The sequence below is a fragment of the Cricetulus griseus genome (genome assembly GCF_003668045.3).
Source record: "Cricetulus griseus strain 17A/GY chromosome 1 unlocalized genomic scaffold, alternate assembly CriGri-PICRH-1.0 chr1_0, whole genome shotgun sequence".
Lineage (NCBI taxonomy): Eukaryota > Metazoa > Chordata > Mammalia > Rodentia > Cricetidae > Cricetulus > Cricetulus griseus.
The window spans coordinates 36,017,156-36,033,523 of NW_023276806.1; the positions used below are offsets into that span (position 1 = coordinate 36,017,156).

Sequence of the window (16,368 nt, forward strand, 5' to 3'; positions counted from 1 at the left end):
GGCATCTGAATGGGGTTGTTCACCGGACGGTGGGGACTGTGGAGATAGGTTGACTAGACACACAACATGGAATCCTCCCTGGATTAGAAGAGCCTAGCTCAGCTCCCACCTCAGAGATGGAACACTGCATGAAAAGAAAGCTGGGGATATTGGTTTTGAAGAGGCAAACTAAAAAGCAGCCCAAGTGGACAGCGTGGACTGGCTAAGAAAGACCTAGGAGATCGAGGAGGGTGTAGTCTCCTGAAGGTTGGAAGAACAGTTTCTGGAAGAAATGACTGTCAATGTTAAGTGCAGCAGGGCATTCCAATCAATCAGTTAGGTAGCAGCCACTGGCTTTGATCATGTACAGGTCGTTGAGAAAGGGGGCTGAGCAGTGCACATGAGGAAGTGGGGGTGGCTTTTGGAATGGGGAACACCAGAGCATGTTCCCAGGATACGGGAGAAAGTAGAGGAGATATTAAGGTTTACCACGGAAAGGTGCCACCAAGGAAAGGAAGCTCTTGAGGAACATAGGTGACAGGACAGGCCTGGGTCAGGGACAGGGGACTTCATCCTCACAAGCTACAGGGATGAAGTGATGGATGTGGAGAAGAGTTGGAGTTGAGGGAACTGTGGTGGGGAGGGAAGGCAGAAGAGATCCTGCTGGGTGGCCCTGATGGCTACTTCTAAGAAAGAACCACATATTGGTGCGTATCTGAAAGGACAACAGGAGCATGGACATGAACTGAGCAAGGACACAGAACTAATGGAAGGCTGGAGGGCCTGTGTTGGGAGAGGTGATGCTTACATTCCCCACACTCAGCCCACACTCAGAACAACCATCGAACCTTCACCCGACTCCTCACCCAACTGTTCAGTGGGGTGTGTCCTTCCTCCTCCTAGCAAATAAGCCTGTGTGTTCCACGTCCCCCACTTTTCTCCACCCTCTCCCATCTGATCCCCTTTTCACTCGAAGTTCTAGACTGATTTTTTTTTTTTTCTGCCTCACACACATGCCCCTACTGTTACCTCTTCTGGAAAGTTCTCTGGCCAGGGCTAGCATTAAAAGCCTCTGGGATATCACAATAAGCTCTATTGTGCTCGTCTGTCTTTCTTCCTTCATATCTGCCATAGGTATGGAGACAACTGGCTGTGTCGCCATGCCCCAGCAGCCATGGAGGGGCTCCTTCCCGGTGGGAACACAACCCTGCTCCCCTAGTACCCTCTCGGTCTAGATGTAGTGGGTGAGTGGAGCTGAGAGAAACAGATGAGTCTTCTAAAGGTTCCTCCAGTCCGTCAGTGAAAAACCAGGATTTGGGATAGTCATTCCTTTATGAGTAGCCATCTTTATAAAAGTATGCACCTATCTACAGGAGAAGACAAGGGAAAGTCCTTAGCCACAAAAATTAACACACTGATTATGGGTTTCATGAGCTAGACAGTAAGTCGGCACATTCTTGTGACCAGAGCCAGAGAGCAGCAACAGCTCCCAGGGCTATGACAGTTGACGACAGAGATGCTACTGTGGCATCTAACACTATGACACACTTCTTTCCTCTCTAACCAGAACATTCAAATTGCTTGTCAGTTAAAATGCACTGGGTCATCCTTGGCAATGGCTTTAAACCTAGTAGCAGGGCCTGGGGCTCTGCTGTGTCCTGGTGACCTCTTACCCTAGCCATGGCAGAGAGGCCTCTCCACTATTCTTCTAACCTCAGTCTTCCCCACTTCCACTGAAAGGTCTAGGATGTTCTTTCTACACACACACACACACACACACACACACACACACACACACACACACAAACACACCTCTTCAACCTCTTCAGTGTCATCACAGACAGATTTTCCCAGGGCCCTAACCCTGTTCCTGATTCTCCTCTGGTTTCTCCAACAACAACAACAACAAAAAAAAAAAAAAAAAAAAAAAAAAAAAAAAAATCCTCAGCTGGGATCTAAGCTCTGATGTTGGTTGGGGAACATGGGGACACAGCTTCTGTCAGGCATGTCCTGAAACTGATACTCTTTTTACAAAGAAGCTATGGTGGGCTTTTTAGTTTAAGGCCTGGGGGCATAAATGAGCAACTAGCACCCACCAGGAGGAGAGGCTTAGTCGCTTGAAAGGATTCTCATCATGGCTTTTGTACTGACGATGCATCTGCACAAAGGCAACAGGGACCACTGTCATTGTCAGAATGTGTCACTCTTACTCAGGCTTACATAGACCAAAGGATCAGCTACAGAGAAAATGTCACTCCATCATACTCTTCACAGGAGGAAGGTGGTTTCAAATGAAACCAAGTCCCAGGGACCTGACACTCCATGGACAGCCAGTGTAATAGCCTGGGCTGAAATGTGGATTGAGTAGGCTTCAAATCCTCCCGCCAGGGGGAAGACAAGAAAATGTCAAGCCCTGTGAAACATCCTAGCACAATTCAGGATCTTTTCTCTTCATGGTGGCACTTAATGACTGCAAAGATGGCTCAATCTCAGTGTGGGAAAGTCTATACTTTTCTATACTTGCAATTCCTCCTAACAACAGCAGCTCATGGACAAGACCACTGGACCAGACTTAATGACCTGTTCTTAACCAAGCCTTTCTGGTCCATTTATCCACATGGTCTCTATATTTCACCTTTCTGTCCATGCTGTTTTGGACAGGCAGCATGTCAAAATTTGCATAGTAGTTTCTGTCGCTTAGATTTCTCCAATATAATCATACTACCTTATGACCAGATGCCGGTACAGTAGTGAATTTCAGAGCTACACTGTCTCTATCTATCTCTCCCTCCCCCCTAAGCAAAAATATCAGTCATCAGAGACAAAGGGGCCAGAAGTAATTGGATCCCACTGCCTTCCACTAAAATGAAGTCTTCCAAGCTTTCTTAACCCAAGTCCTTCTGCAGTTCCTTAAGAAACATAGTGTGCTATCCCCCACAGGCTGCCCCCCCCCCTTCTCCCTGCCCACACCTGTCTGTCATGTCTAGGCTTTTGTGGATACTCCTCCCTTAACCCAGAATATCATTTCCTCTCTCAGGATACCCTGTACTAACTCTGGTAGGCTTAGCAGAGGCCTGTCTCCCCAGGGAGTCCTCTCTGCTGCTCTATGCTCCAGCACAGACTACACCTCTGGGGAGCTAAGATACTTGCTACCAAATTTCTGATAAACAAGGCTTCCTTTCAGCCTGTCAATAAACACCTGTCCAGCCAGGCAGCAGATCTCTCCAAATTAGAGACTGGGTCCTAACTACCTAGGGCCAAAGCAGCTAGCAAAGGCTAGACACGCAAAGGTACCAGATCAATTATTGTTTCCTGAACTAAAGACTAAGCAGGATGAAATTTGCCTCTGCTGTTAGTGAGCTCCTGGCAGGGCACGGCTGGAGCCAAGATCCTTCTTCACTACTGTTGCTTTTTCCTGCCTTGTTATGAACTGAGTCTTTCTATGAGCTCTCTGCTTAACTAGGCCTGGCCTCAGTGCTTCTTCCAACACCATGTACACCTTGGAGCTCACCCAGACTGGAATGCCTTCCCCAACCCATCCTCTTCTTCATCCATCTAAATCCCGAGTCACTAAAAATAGGGGGTTTTCAGAATTATCTCCTCTAAACACACTCATGCACGCAAGCACACATGCAATATCCTCTGTGAAGCATTTCTAAAAACAAAGGCTCCCACTGCCTTTTCCCAACTGCAATCCAAAATGAAGTATTAATATACACGACAGCATCTTGGTTCAGACTTCAAGCATCCTAATATGGCATTGTAGAAAGACAATCAGGTTCAAGGCTGGAACATCTGGCTCCCCTTCCTGGGGCCCCACAGATGGATTGTGGACAGGCTGTTTCTGAGGCTCAGCCTTTCCTCCAGTGAAAGGTAAACTATTACCCTGCCCACTTCACATAACTTATTCCGAGGAAACAACCCATGAAAAATTAAGACATTGGAAAGCCTGTTGTAAAAGTAACCAAATGACACTGTGGCCTAGTATTCTTGTGGCAAGTCCTTTGAAGTCAGGAATTGCACCTCAATTGTCATTTATTCCTTCACCTCTATTCTCAGGCCCACCCACCTAAAAGATGTTTGCACATGGTCATGGACAGGGTTATGTTCAATGTTCAATGACTTCTGAATTTGAGTGGGCCTTGTTGTTATCGTGGATCTGGAATCTCTTTGTTACTAGCTTCCCTCCACCAGATGTGCTTAAGCAAAAGACTTTCTTTTTCATGCAGATTGAAGATTCGCTTCTCTGAAATGGGTGCCAATGGTGTACCGCTTTAAGATATTAGAGTTGTGATGTTCAGCCTGGCTGGAACACCTCTTTCTCCTTCTCTTGATGAAGAGGCCAGCAATGTATGTTCAACACAGACCATTCTCTCTGCTTTGACCTCCCCCATCATTCCTTCCCAGGGTCTTCGTATGTAAGTCCATGAGTCTCCTAACTATGTGCTAAGTTCTGTAAGACCTCTGCAAATAAGATCTTATTCCCAGAGTGCAGTTGTGTGATTGGTCTCCTATGTAGCCAAGGAACTTTCATATTTTTAGTTTTCTTCCCATACAACCAACACTATTAATAACACCCTGCTTTCTCCTGAGATGATATGGATTAGACCAAATGGAAAGTTACCATGGCTACCGCAGTGTTATTTTGGGTAGGAGACATTCACGCCAAGGGAAGCAGCATGCATGGTCAAACTGGAGCAGCATTTCCGCCTTGTTATCAGGCAATCAATCCCAATTTAATTTTGAAACTCTAATTGCAACGGAAACTAATTATGGGCAGCACAACCTGAACCCCCTAATTAAAGTGGGAGTCAATAAAATGATTCTCTGTTATCATTGGGGAAACACTAGCACCATGAAGAAGTAAGTACAAGCAGATTGCCTTTCCAGGTAACCAGCTAAGCAAAACAAAACAGGGAGCTATCTGGAGGGTCCAGCGAGAGCCACAGTAATTGTGAGTAGGTCAGTGCTTTTCTGCATGTTCTAAAAGTTTCCACGTAACTGGGTGGGGTGAGAAATCTGGTCAGAAAGGAAGTCATTTCTAGCAAGAGGACACCTACCAGGATTGATCATGAGGGGAGGTCAAGAAAGAATAAACTGAAAAGCTGATGGTCCAAGTTAAGCCACTATGTAGCCTCTTCTGTGTGGGCCTTGGGGACATCCAAACAGGTCAGCACTAAGACCCAGACATATATGAGTTGATTCCTCATATACCAAATGCTGAGCTCATCTGAATTGACAGCGATTGGCTGGTGGATGAGCTTCTATTTGAAGGAGAACTTAACTGCCAATCCCTGAAGTGCACGAGTCCCTTTGGGACATCCCAATCTATCTTTAACAACTCAAAAAAAAAAAAAAAAATACTGTTGATGGCATGACATCATCTACCCATTTCCAGAACAATCCATATTTAGGTTGAAAACCATAGCACTCTGCTAGGCTCTGGGATAACACAGGAGCTCTGTAGTAAGTCAGGAAGGAATGCATTCAACCCTCAAAAGTTCTTGACAGAGAGGCACAGAAACGAACTTGCAGAGCAGCTGGGGGGGGGGGGTAACTCAGAACACTTCAACCAGGCTGCAGAGCCAGAGGACGCCTGCTCTCTTCTCATTCACTGTGTACTTTTTCTATAGCTGGGTCCTTCTCCCTGCAGCAGTTCACTTTCCCAAGGTTTAGTTTTTGTGTAGCAAGAAAGGAACTGAGTGTTCCAGCCCCATTGTGGCTTCTCCGTCCCTTGGGAGAGGCAGCTCTGCTTTGGGGTGGGAAGGATTCCTTGAGAGCTTTCAGCCTCCAATTTCCCAGGAATAGTCGAGGTCTGCAGTTATTCTGGGGCTGGTGGGAGTCTTCTCAAGGGTGACAAATCTTGGGATTGGTGAAAGCCTGCGCTCACATTAATCCTTAGTCCATCACAGGCAGGCGACACAGAATACAGACCTTGGTTTAAATTAGTCAAGTCACCCACACAGTCTATTGACGTGTTATGCAAAAGCCACTGGCACTGGTGTCTTGTAACAAAGGTTAAAATGCAAGTGGTAAAGAGAAACACATTTCTGATCCCTGAAATGTTTGGGGGATCTGGCTGCAATTCGAAAGAAGATAATTTGTGGTTTCTGTCCATTATATGTGTTGTGGGTGTATAATGGACCATGAGGTTAAACGGAGCAAGGGGACTCAGCTACCTCACACACATTCTGAACATGGAAAAAGAGACAAAGGAGGAAGGAAGAAACAGCATTGTCTTATTTGGTTACTTCGGCATACAATTTTAACTCAGGGAGCCTGAGAGTGTCACGAACGACAGTTTTGTCCCAAACACAGACAAGGAGCCCCCCATTCTCTACGGCCAGGGCCTCAGGAAGATCCACCTAACCAAATGGATTTTGCAAAATGCAAACTTCTGGTGTCTTGCGGCCCCAAAAGGATTGAGATGCGCACAGCTCCAAGCCACACCTACCTTGACTCCAAGGAAAGACTTGCGGTGATAGAAGCAGCACAGGGCTGCCGAGAGGGCATGGAAAGCGTTGCATTCTTTAGGCATCTTGTCTTCAGTCCTAGACACCACACACCTTCATTCAAGTTCAAAGGATGGGGGCATCGGATGATGGATTCCCCCGTCCAGCTCTGCGTTCTGTGCTCCTCCTGTCCACAGCCAGCAGCCAAGGGAGTGAGTCTGCTCCTTCTCCCAGGCCAGTCTGACTTTTCCCCTCCGCCGAAGCCAATACGATCCACTCTCGCTCAATGCTGGCCGGCTTGTGTCCAGCCTGCCATGCACACGGTGCCAGAAATTCTCATGTGACCAGACTTGATGAAATTCTAACCCCTCTTACAAGAGGGCTTGTGCTTGAGCTTTTAGCTATCCCCTAATTCCGAGGGCAGGCAGAAATCGTTATTACCCCCCACCCCCAGCCAGCCTTCCCTTCCCAGGGCTGGAACACACCAGGCAATCTGCTCCTAGTGGCTTTGTTTGCTTCTCACCCCAGCACTTAGGGCTTTTTCAGAAGCAGGACAAGTTGTACATATCACACCATCTGTGAAACAGAGGCTCCTTTCAGGAAAGGTGGCCCACAAGTGATCGGTGGTGGCTTTCTCTGAGAGTAATCTTAGAAGCTCCGAGAAACCAGGCAGGATCCCGGTCTCCATGCCCACCTCCGGGGCTGTTTATTTTTAATTAGGATGCTCCTGGCAGTCAGTTTGCAGCCGATAGCTCTGGCACAGTCATCATTATTAGCAAAGCACTATTGCCTTTTGGTGTTTAATTAGCAAGTCTGTCAGCAAACACCCTGAAGGGCCCATGCCCTTCCCACCTGGCTGTGCAGTCAGCCCGAGGATGGCAACTCCCTTGTGACCCAGCTGTTTGCTCTCCTCCCCTCATTCCCTTTAAGTCCTTCACTTTAATTACCCATCTTCATTTAAGTGCCTACCCTGCCTAACCCCCCTTCAGCACAGAGGCCATGCATTCACCACCACCAAGAAGGTCTTCCTAGATGACTCTATGGAAAGAGGCCTAGCAGGAGCCTCCAACGCCTTGAGCGGACAGCAATAGACTCCCCCATTCATTCCAGTTACAGTGGATGTACAACTCTTCTGCTATATTTTTGTTGTTGTTGTTTTTGTTTTGTTTTAAAATCAAACAGAGGTTTTGGCCCCATAGCTGCTCTTCTCCTGCCATCCCATGTATTAGCTTTCAGCAGCTCCGGCCCCTTTCAAAAGTGGAATGAATGTGTCCCAAAGTTTCCCAAACTTCACCCAGGCAGAAACCTGTAACAAGGGAGAAACAGAACCTATTCATTCCAGCAAGAAACAACGCCGGATGAGGCATGAGAGAGGTATGAGAAATATCCAGCGGGATTAGCGGCAAATCCTCGGAGGTTTTGGCCTTTGGCCTAGGTCAGAGCTGCCTATAAAAATAGGGAATTGTTTGTCCAGTGCCCAGTGAGCAGCTTCTATATTTGATCGGGGAGAATGGAGAGCCACAGGTCTCATAGAGGGTGAGGCTCTGCCTAGGACATGTCCAACATGGCCTCAGGGATCTGATGACTCTCTAGGCTCAGGAAGAGCCAGAGAAGCTAGCTTTACTTCTCTTGCACGAGCTCTGCTAGAGACTGGCATAGCTGTCCTGAGAGCTCCCAGGCTCTGTGAAATCTACCTAAAACATCACATGGTTAGGGAAGCCTCAAACCGGCTTCTGAGATGGCTGAGCCCAGAGTTTGTCCAGTTGGTGGGTTAACATTATCTTTCAGGGTCCATACCTTGCACCTGGGAGGCAGCTATCTACTATCATGTCTGTCAGATGGGCTCAAAGGGCAATTCTCCAGAGTCCCTTTACAGCGATGACTCATCAGCCAGAGTAAGTACCACGACAGAAGAGGCCGGGTTTTTAACTGCCATTATTCCCTTGGTGGGAAATGGCAAGCTCCTTCAGGCTAAAAACCTCTCCAAGGGGCTGGACAAACATTTCCTGGGCTCAGCAAAAGGGACATCCCGCACATAACTTGGTGACACTATTCAGCAAAGAGCCCCTGGATTCCAGTCCCCATCTTCAGCAAAAGAGAATGTGTTCTTTGAAAATGTGTATTATTGTGTGTCTATGACGTTGGGGGCGGGAAGGCATGTTCATGCAATGGTGCATACACACAGCTCAGAGGACAGCTCTGTGAAGGTTGCTCTCTTCTCCCAGCTTTAAGTGGGTCCTGGGGCTTGAACCCAGGACACTAGGCTTGCACGGCAAACACCTTTACTGAACCTTCTTGCCAGCTCCAAAAATACATTCTTGGAAGCAAATACACAAACAATGTGGACATAAAGTACACAGAATTATGAAGTCTACTGCTCCCAAATCAGATAAAAACAGAACAATGGCTTCAGGTCACTACAGAGTCACTACTGTTCTATTGGTCACCAGACGATTTTCCAATTTAAGAAATGGTCAAAGACTATTCCATCAGAATTTAAGAACAGCTAGTCTTATTAGATAACTCTTTCCTGAACACATTTTGCTTTTGTTACATACACACACACACACACACACACACACACACACACACACACACACTTCTGAAGTAGCACACAAGTCTTAATTTTCTTCTAAAATGGCCAAAGAGACACGAAAATAGTGTGTTCTTGCAACTAGAGATGATAATTGCTTGAGATCCCAAAGCAGCCTTCACTGCCTGGTTAGGTTTTTAAATGTCCCCCATCCACACAGATCAATTCCCCCACAGTCTCTTCACAACGATTCTTCTATTCTGGTTGCAAAGAGACAGAGGACCAGAATGGTATGTCATTTGCAAGAAACAAAGGACAGAGGCTCCAGTTCCAGACTGCAGAACCCAGTTAACTGAGGGCATGGAACCCAAAATAAAAGATTTTATAATGCTGTGTGATTAACCCTGCCATTTGTGTAGCCACAGGAAAATATTGAGACTTGGGGAAGTGGTTCTCACTGTTATCTTGGTAAATGAGACTTAAAACCAATTCAGATTTAGGGTTTTCTAAACACCATGCCTTTCTGTGGCTGGGAAGGGAGCCTCTAATAGAATCCCAGTAGAAGGAAGGGGTCAGTGGGCAGAACTCTGGGACAGGTAGTGGGGATGCTTTGAAGCACCCTCTTCAGGCCACCCAAGAGGGAAACAACTGGTGGGTGACAGAGTCAAGCCAGGCAGTCCTGTGGACTCTTACAGGAAATCCCCATTCCTCCAATCAACTGTATACCCCATCCAAAATGGAGGGTTTAGTTGAAAAAGGGACCCCCCCCCCCCAGAAAACACACAAAAGATCTGACCTCGATGGCAGGCTTCCCTTGAGTAGCCCTACTAACTGACCGGCACTACACTGTAACCATGGAAACTGAAGCAGCCTGCCAGCCACATTCAGCAGACTCGTGCTTCCTGTGGCAGCTGTTGGCTCCAAGGAATGAGCAAGTGTGTGCTGAATCCCTTTCCCAAAGTGTCAGAACCACCCCAAGTAGAAGCAGGCTCCCCAGAGTGACAAGTACTCTCTCTGACACGGACATGGTGAGGAGAACATGGAGGCTACTCTCTCTCCATCTGTCATTGTTCAGGACATCAGGGGATTTGAAATAATACTACCCACAGCCTCCACCCAGTCCCCACCTCAAAATCAAGACATCATGCTTACATGGACCACTCTACAAGCAGTCCTGTGGTTCACTGTCCAGGCTACAAGGTCTGGCTTATCCCCACCCAGAGTGAGCAGTCTCAGATCAGCAATTGTGGTGAACATCAGTCATTGTCCTCAAAATAGCTGAGCTTCTTAAGGTGACAGTGAGAGTCGTTCCTCCCTTTCCCCACCCCCACAGAACACTGAAGTTCTTCCCTGCCTCCCTCCCACACATACCATCAATCCTTTTTGGCTTGTTGTGGTTTGTTTTTTTCTTTCCACCAAGTCCTAGTGACCTGGCTTTTGATGAACAAAGACATCTTTAATGAGCTATGGGACAAGGCCAAAGGAACCCGTTCTCTGCCTCTGGTGTCCCTGAAAAGAGGGGAAGGGAAGGGACCTTGCAATGCGACACTCTCCACAGTCTCTCTTCCCTGATGGACTGTGGGGCAAATGCCAGGGAAGTGGCAGCAAGGAGAGACAGGTTTATCAGTGCTCGGCTTCCCAAGAAACCTGCTCTGCAGCTGCCCTATTCTGAACACACACACCGGTCTCCAGCTTCCCTTAGGAGCTTTGTCCATCTGGCTTTGGATTTAGAGTCAAGAGAGGCCAGGAAACAGGCCTCTTCCATGGCAACATAACATCTTCCATGGCAGTCAAGAAAACCCACTGAGGCCAGGCATGTGGCAAAGAGGTACTGTGTGTAGGATAGGAGAGGCCATTGTGGGAAGCTGAGAAGGTAAAGCCTGGGATGCCTTGGAGACCCCAAGATGTTGGGATAACTGTCAGGAAGAGTTATAGAATGGAAGGCACATGTAGGTTCTTTGCCACGGAACATGGAGTTACAGGATTTGGACTTGCTCTGCTGGTCTTTGGTGGACTGTTCCAAAGTGAACATAGGCAGCATCCACTCTGCATTTCCCTTGCAAAATAGTAGTTGGCTAGTTATGTGAGACACTGGATATGCTCTTATGGAATAGTCTTTGTATTAGAGGACTTGGCCATGCTGGAGGCTAACTGCTCTGAATATTCAGGGTAGGCTAGTCAAAGCTGGGATGCCTGGTGGGTCAGGTCTATTAAGTTCTTCTTTGTGTTGGAACACTTTCAGCTTCTGATCAGCTCCTTAGGACATCAGCCTGTCCTAAGTTGACAGCATCTGTAAGGAGCTGACGTGGTTCCCCTACACCCTCACACAAAGCCACAGGGCCTGATGGGACAGAACTTGTCTCAACTGAGAAACGATGAGACTAGAGGAGAGGCCAACTTTTCTTCAGACCAGACAGAGCAGCTAAGGCTGTTGAAGATAGTCCAACACATTCCCCACTATGCAAATGAGAGTCAGTTGTTGCTCCAAAGAGGAAGGCAAGCTGGACTTGGGCAGAGGGCAGGCAATGCTGTTGAGATCTTTGCTGCTCCGAGTGCCCCAGTGAACACAGAGCCTCTAAAAGCAGGCTCTCCAGTGTGACAGACACTCTCTGATGGACATGATGTCAGGTTGACAGTTTCCCCCCGATTCCTCGAGGGGGATGAAGGGAGATGGCCATTAAATGGTCTCTTTCAGGAAACCGTATTGATCTGCCCAACACAAGGAGACTAAGTACGGTCTCCACAAAGAGATTTCTTTCTACTGGACACCAGGTCCCTGCCCCTCCCCCAACAACTTTATGATTCTCTAAATAGCTATTAAAATTGCATAACTGAATAATGTGAGGCAATAGGCAGTCTTGAGTTTTCTTTCTGGCTGTATCTTGTATAATTCTACTCCATCACAATCGCCTATCATTTCTTGGTGTCACCAAGCTTTATTTCCCAAGCTTCTGTTTCTATGCTGCGGCCTCAAGGTAAAAATGAAGAGAATGTGCACACAAGCTGAGGCTGTGATTCAGCTTAGCACAAATGAAGACTGGATTCCATACCCCAGCACTGCAGAAATGGATGTGGTGGTACACTCCTTTACTCCCAACAGAAGCAAGAGGATCAGAAGTTCAAGGTCATCTCTAATGATAGGATTGATGAGTTGGAGGTCAGTCTGGGATACACAAGATCCTGAGAAGAAAAGGTGATGATGGAGGAGGAGGAGGAGGAGGAGGAGGAGGAGGAGGAGGAATGTAGGGTGTAGTAATTTCAACTCAAACAGCAGACTCAGGCTATCTGGCAGTCTTGGGCATCTTTTAGTAGAAAGCCATGGCCGTCTTCCCAGGGCAAGAGGCACAGATTCATGATACTTGACAGAACATTCCCGAGGGCTCCTATGTATCCCCTGTAAACCCCTGGGCGTCTAACCCAGCTAATGTGGTTTACCACCTGCTTTGCCAGGCTGTCTCCCATCCCACACTATTGCTTCTGTCATCTCTACTTCTGGGCCTTCTCTGCTGTATGTGTTGCCTTTTCCTTCCCTCCTACTTTCAGTACTTGTGAACAACACAAGCAGCTGATGGATAATGACTAGAAGTAGCACAGGGGTACCTCTGGGCAGGGGAGCCTTCGGGAAGCATCCCCACCACCACCAGGAACAGCTGAGCCTTTTCCCATCTTACAAGCACTTCTGCAAATTGGCACCTTCCAAAAACTGAGCTGTGAGACAGACATCCACATGGCTCTAAAGTGGCTCTGAACACACTCCAGACTAGAAGGACGAGACTGTTAAAGCACTGTGCCAATAGCCAGTTGAGTAACCTTGGGAAATGAAGTTGGCTGTTCCCCAACTTACCAGGTGACCAAAGTCATCAAATAACAGTATAAAGCCTGTCCCCAACACATGGAAGGCACAGTCAGCCTTGAAAAAAGGCACAAGAAACCACCCTCTACTGCCCACTCTTATATGCTGGGCTACTAGACCCGTGTTCTCAGAGAAGGTGGACAATGACTTGAGCCACTACCCGACTGCAGCGGGTGCTTAGGACCCTTCTTTTAAAACTGAGAATAAAGAGGAGACGGTCAAGAGTACTTAGCCTTAAAAGTATATTTTAGCCCTGAAGTTTAAAACCTGGAAATCAAAATTACACAAGGGTCTTAATCACACTTGCTCGGGTGTCTCAGACGGTCTCCTGTGTCTGTCATCTGAGGAGCTGTTTATGGGAACAGGTAGGAAACATATCCACAGTATCTGCTTCCATGTCCACCCCCAGTGCCCCTCTATAACATCTAAGCTCTCCACGGGCACCTGGTCCCAGCCAATCTGACGGAGCACCTGTGGGTAATTCCCATGGGATATGGGTGACATCCCCCACCCTACCCCCTCGTGCACTCTGGCTACAGAATTGGACTTTGGTCTATGCTGTCCTGCCAATCTCACTCTTCCAACACTGGGTGGCTGTTGCCATGACAACAGATCTTTGGCTTCTGCTTAGAGTCCCCTGAGAACCACCTCCCTGGTGCCTGATTTCTTAACACTGCTGTGGTTTATATTACTGGATTGTCTGATGCCAGCTATTTCTAGAGTCATGCCAGGTCTAGCTCCATGAAGGCTGTTGCCTACTTGTCCTAATACTGCCCATCCGGTTCCCCAAGAAACTATCCTCTGCCCCTCTCTTTTCTCTAAAGCCCCTAACAGCAGGTATTCATCAGTCACAGTGCATTCCTCCTAAGCCATCCCACTCCACTCCCACCTAAAAGGGCTCCTGAATGCTGAGTGGACCAACTGGCTTCCAAGGAATGAAAAAAAGGCAGGACTGCCAGAGTTTAGGGCAGGTAGGCACCAGGTGAGAGGAGACATCAGAGTTAGCCCCACCCATTCCAACCATGACAGAAAACAGTCTACTTAATCTCTTTTCAGTGAATTTTAGCCACCTGAACACTTCAGGAGGAAAAGTCATGTCATGTCAGAAACATCCTGGGTTTTATCTTCTGAATGACACAATGGTTAATCCTGCATTCTGCCAAAATAGCTCTAAGAATCAGTCCAGAGTTCTTTACTTTGGGGTGAAGTGTGGCTTCCGTGAGCCATATAAACTGCTGTGTGAGGATTTACTCATTAGGGAAAAGAGTTACTGCTTCAACTCAATTCTCAAACACTTAGGTGACCTAGAAGTCCTCACTGATTGCTTTCTTACTTTAGAAAAATAATTTTGTCTACTTATTTATCCATTTATTTTGAGGATAAATTAATCCAGTGTGTGTGTGTGTGTGTGTGTGTGTGTGTGTGTGTGTGTGCATGTGTGTGCACACATGCACATGAGAATCCATTCTCTCCTTCATCATGGGGATAAAACTCAAGTCATCAGGCTTGATGACAGGTGCCTTTACCTGCTGAGTTTCACCAGCCAGAGATTCAGAAAGGCTTTTCAAACAATAACTAGTAGGAAGGACGTGAGCAAAATACTCTAGTGCTCATGGACGTGACTGAGGACATAGAACACACTTGTCTGGTTACCATGGACACAGTTTGGCTTGGCAGGGCTGTGACTGGTAAGAGGAGGAGCCAGGCAAGCAGCATCCAGGCCCCTTATGGCTGAGAAGTAGCTTTCCCACTTACAAGAGAGAAGCCCTTGCCCTCCTCCGGAGGAGGGTGTTCTTGTGTATCACAGTAAATGTGGAATATGAACAAGTCAGACCTCAGCAAACCCTTGGCAGTCACACATTTAGGAAACTCATCTAGGAAGGCCACAGCAGCCACCAACATCTTTCTACCTCATTTCCTAGTGAGGTTCCCAACATTCAGTCTTTCTACAGAAAATTCTACCAGTGTCTCATTTAACACACCAGGAGACCATCATCATTTTCACCATTCTGTAGGCACCAACCAACAGTTCTTAGAGTGAATAATGAAAGCAAGTCAGGATCTGCTCTATCAGATGTGTTAATAGAAGCCCATCACACCTGATTGCCAGGACTGTCTTATCTAAAGCAAATCCAGACAGCAGACTTCCCTTCATCCATCCAATGACAGGCAGTCCTGCAACACGGGCTGGGGATGCTTCTGGAACATCAGGGATGCATGTGACTGACAGGAAAGAGCGGGGCACAGACTAAGGATGCTGAGATCAGTCTCTTGGGACCAGGAGGCAGCAGAACCTCAGGTACTGAGTGAAGGCCAGGAGCACCTCTGTGTATAGAGACACAACCTGTGCCCTTGATGGGGAATGGCCAGATCCCAGGGTTCTCTGCAGGCGACTGAATTGATCTGCAGCCAATGTCTTCACTTCCTTGATTGCTGCCAAGTACAGTTGACATCTTCAGAAGTGACATCTAGAAGGTCAATATTTTCATTGCCTAGAATGGGGCCAATGGATTGTTTTTGCCAGCGTTCAAAGGCTAGCACAATACCCCCAACATCCACCCTGTCCCTGCACACCTTAAATGGGTGGAGGAAGGGAGCGGTACTGGGGTGAGAAGCAGGAGCTGATCTGGATAATTCTCTGGAACACTGTGTCTTAGGGCTGGGTCACTTGTGATAACAGACGTGGGACTGTTCCCAAGCCCACATATCTGATAACAAGTTCTCCCAAGGTCCCACTCTCTACCTCCTCTGTAACGGCAGCCACCATGAAACTGAGGCAATGGTACACCAGCCCATAAATCAACTGGAAGAGTGAAGCTACAAAAACCTTTGTACAGGGCTTAAAAGGATGAAATGGAAAAGGGTTGGGGGAGATATTTCTGCAGAGTTTAGCAGTCACATGTCAACACATTATATGTGTATCCTAACTAGGCATAGATAATTAGAAAAATAGCCTACTATGATCCTAAACAATTATGGAGAAATGTGTAAATAGCAGATGGTGGCATTGGAAATAAGATCATAACAAATTAAAGAGGCTGGTGAAAACGAAACAGTCTTTAATATACAATTCTTCACAAGGAGGATACAGCAGAGAAATGGCAGGGATGGCTGGCTGGCGTGCTGCCTTGGCATAAGACAGGATTTTTAAAAGTCCCCTGGATGTGAAAACTTCCTGTCCTTTTCTCCCATTTGCTGGGACTGAGTTGGAGCTTGAGACTGTCCCTCTTTCTGAGGTGGGCCCAGTCACTTAGCAGACTTCCTGTAACTTCCCAACTCTCAGAGTTTGGGGGCAAGCAGGTAACAGCCCCAGAGAGATGGGCCTCCTGCGGGTCCATGCCTGATGAACTAAGTACACCTCATACTGAAAGCAGACCTAGCGATCTAATTCTGATACTGCTTCTCATAGCTCAAAGCTTTACTGGATAGTGTGTGTATCTACCCTTGCGATGGATGTAAAAACCAGTCAGAATACTGGACACTGAGCTGTCCAAAAGGGGACATATGACCAACCTGAGACCAATCACACAGCTTCCCAGGGATTTTCCAAA

At 47.3% G+C, this 16,368-nt stretch overlaps 1 protein-coding gene across 2 annotated transcripts in view; it reads right to left on the reverse strand.

Annotated features, from left to right (window-relative positions):
• The window catches only part of LOC100758812 (BCAR3 adaptor protein, NSP family member), a 110,500-nt gene that overhangs the window by 39,845 nt on the left and 54,287 nt on the right, over positions 1-16,368 (reverse strand). Inside the window, exon 1 of one of the 2 annotated variants that reach the window (XM_027395643.2) lies at positions 6,434-6,532. The exons of the other annotated variant lie outside the window; for it this stretch is intronic. Within the exon in view, the coding sequence (XP_027251444.1) occupies positions 6,434-6,517 (84 nt within the window). The 5' untranslated portion in view covers positions 6,518-6,532. Of the gene's footprint in view, positions 1-6,433; positions 6,533-16,368 lie in introns of those variants that run through there. 2 annotated transcript variants of the gene reach the window in all.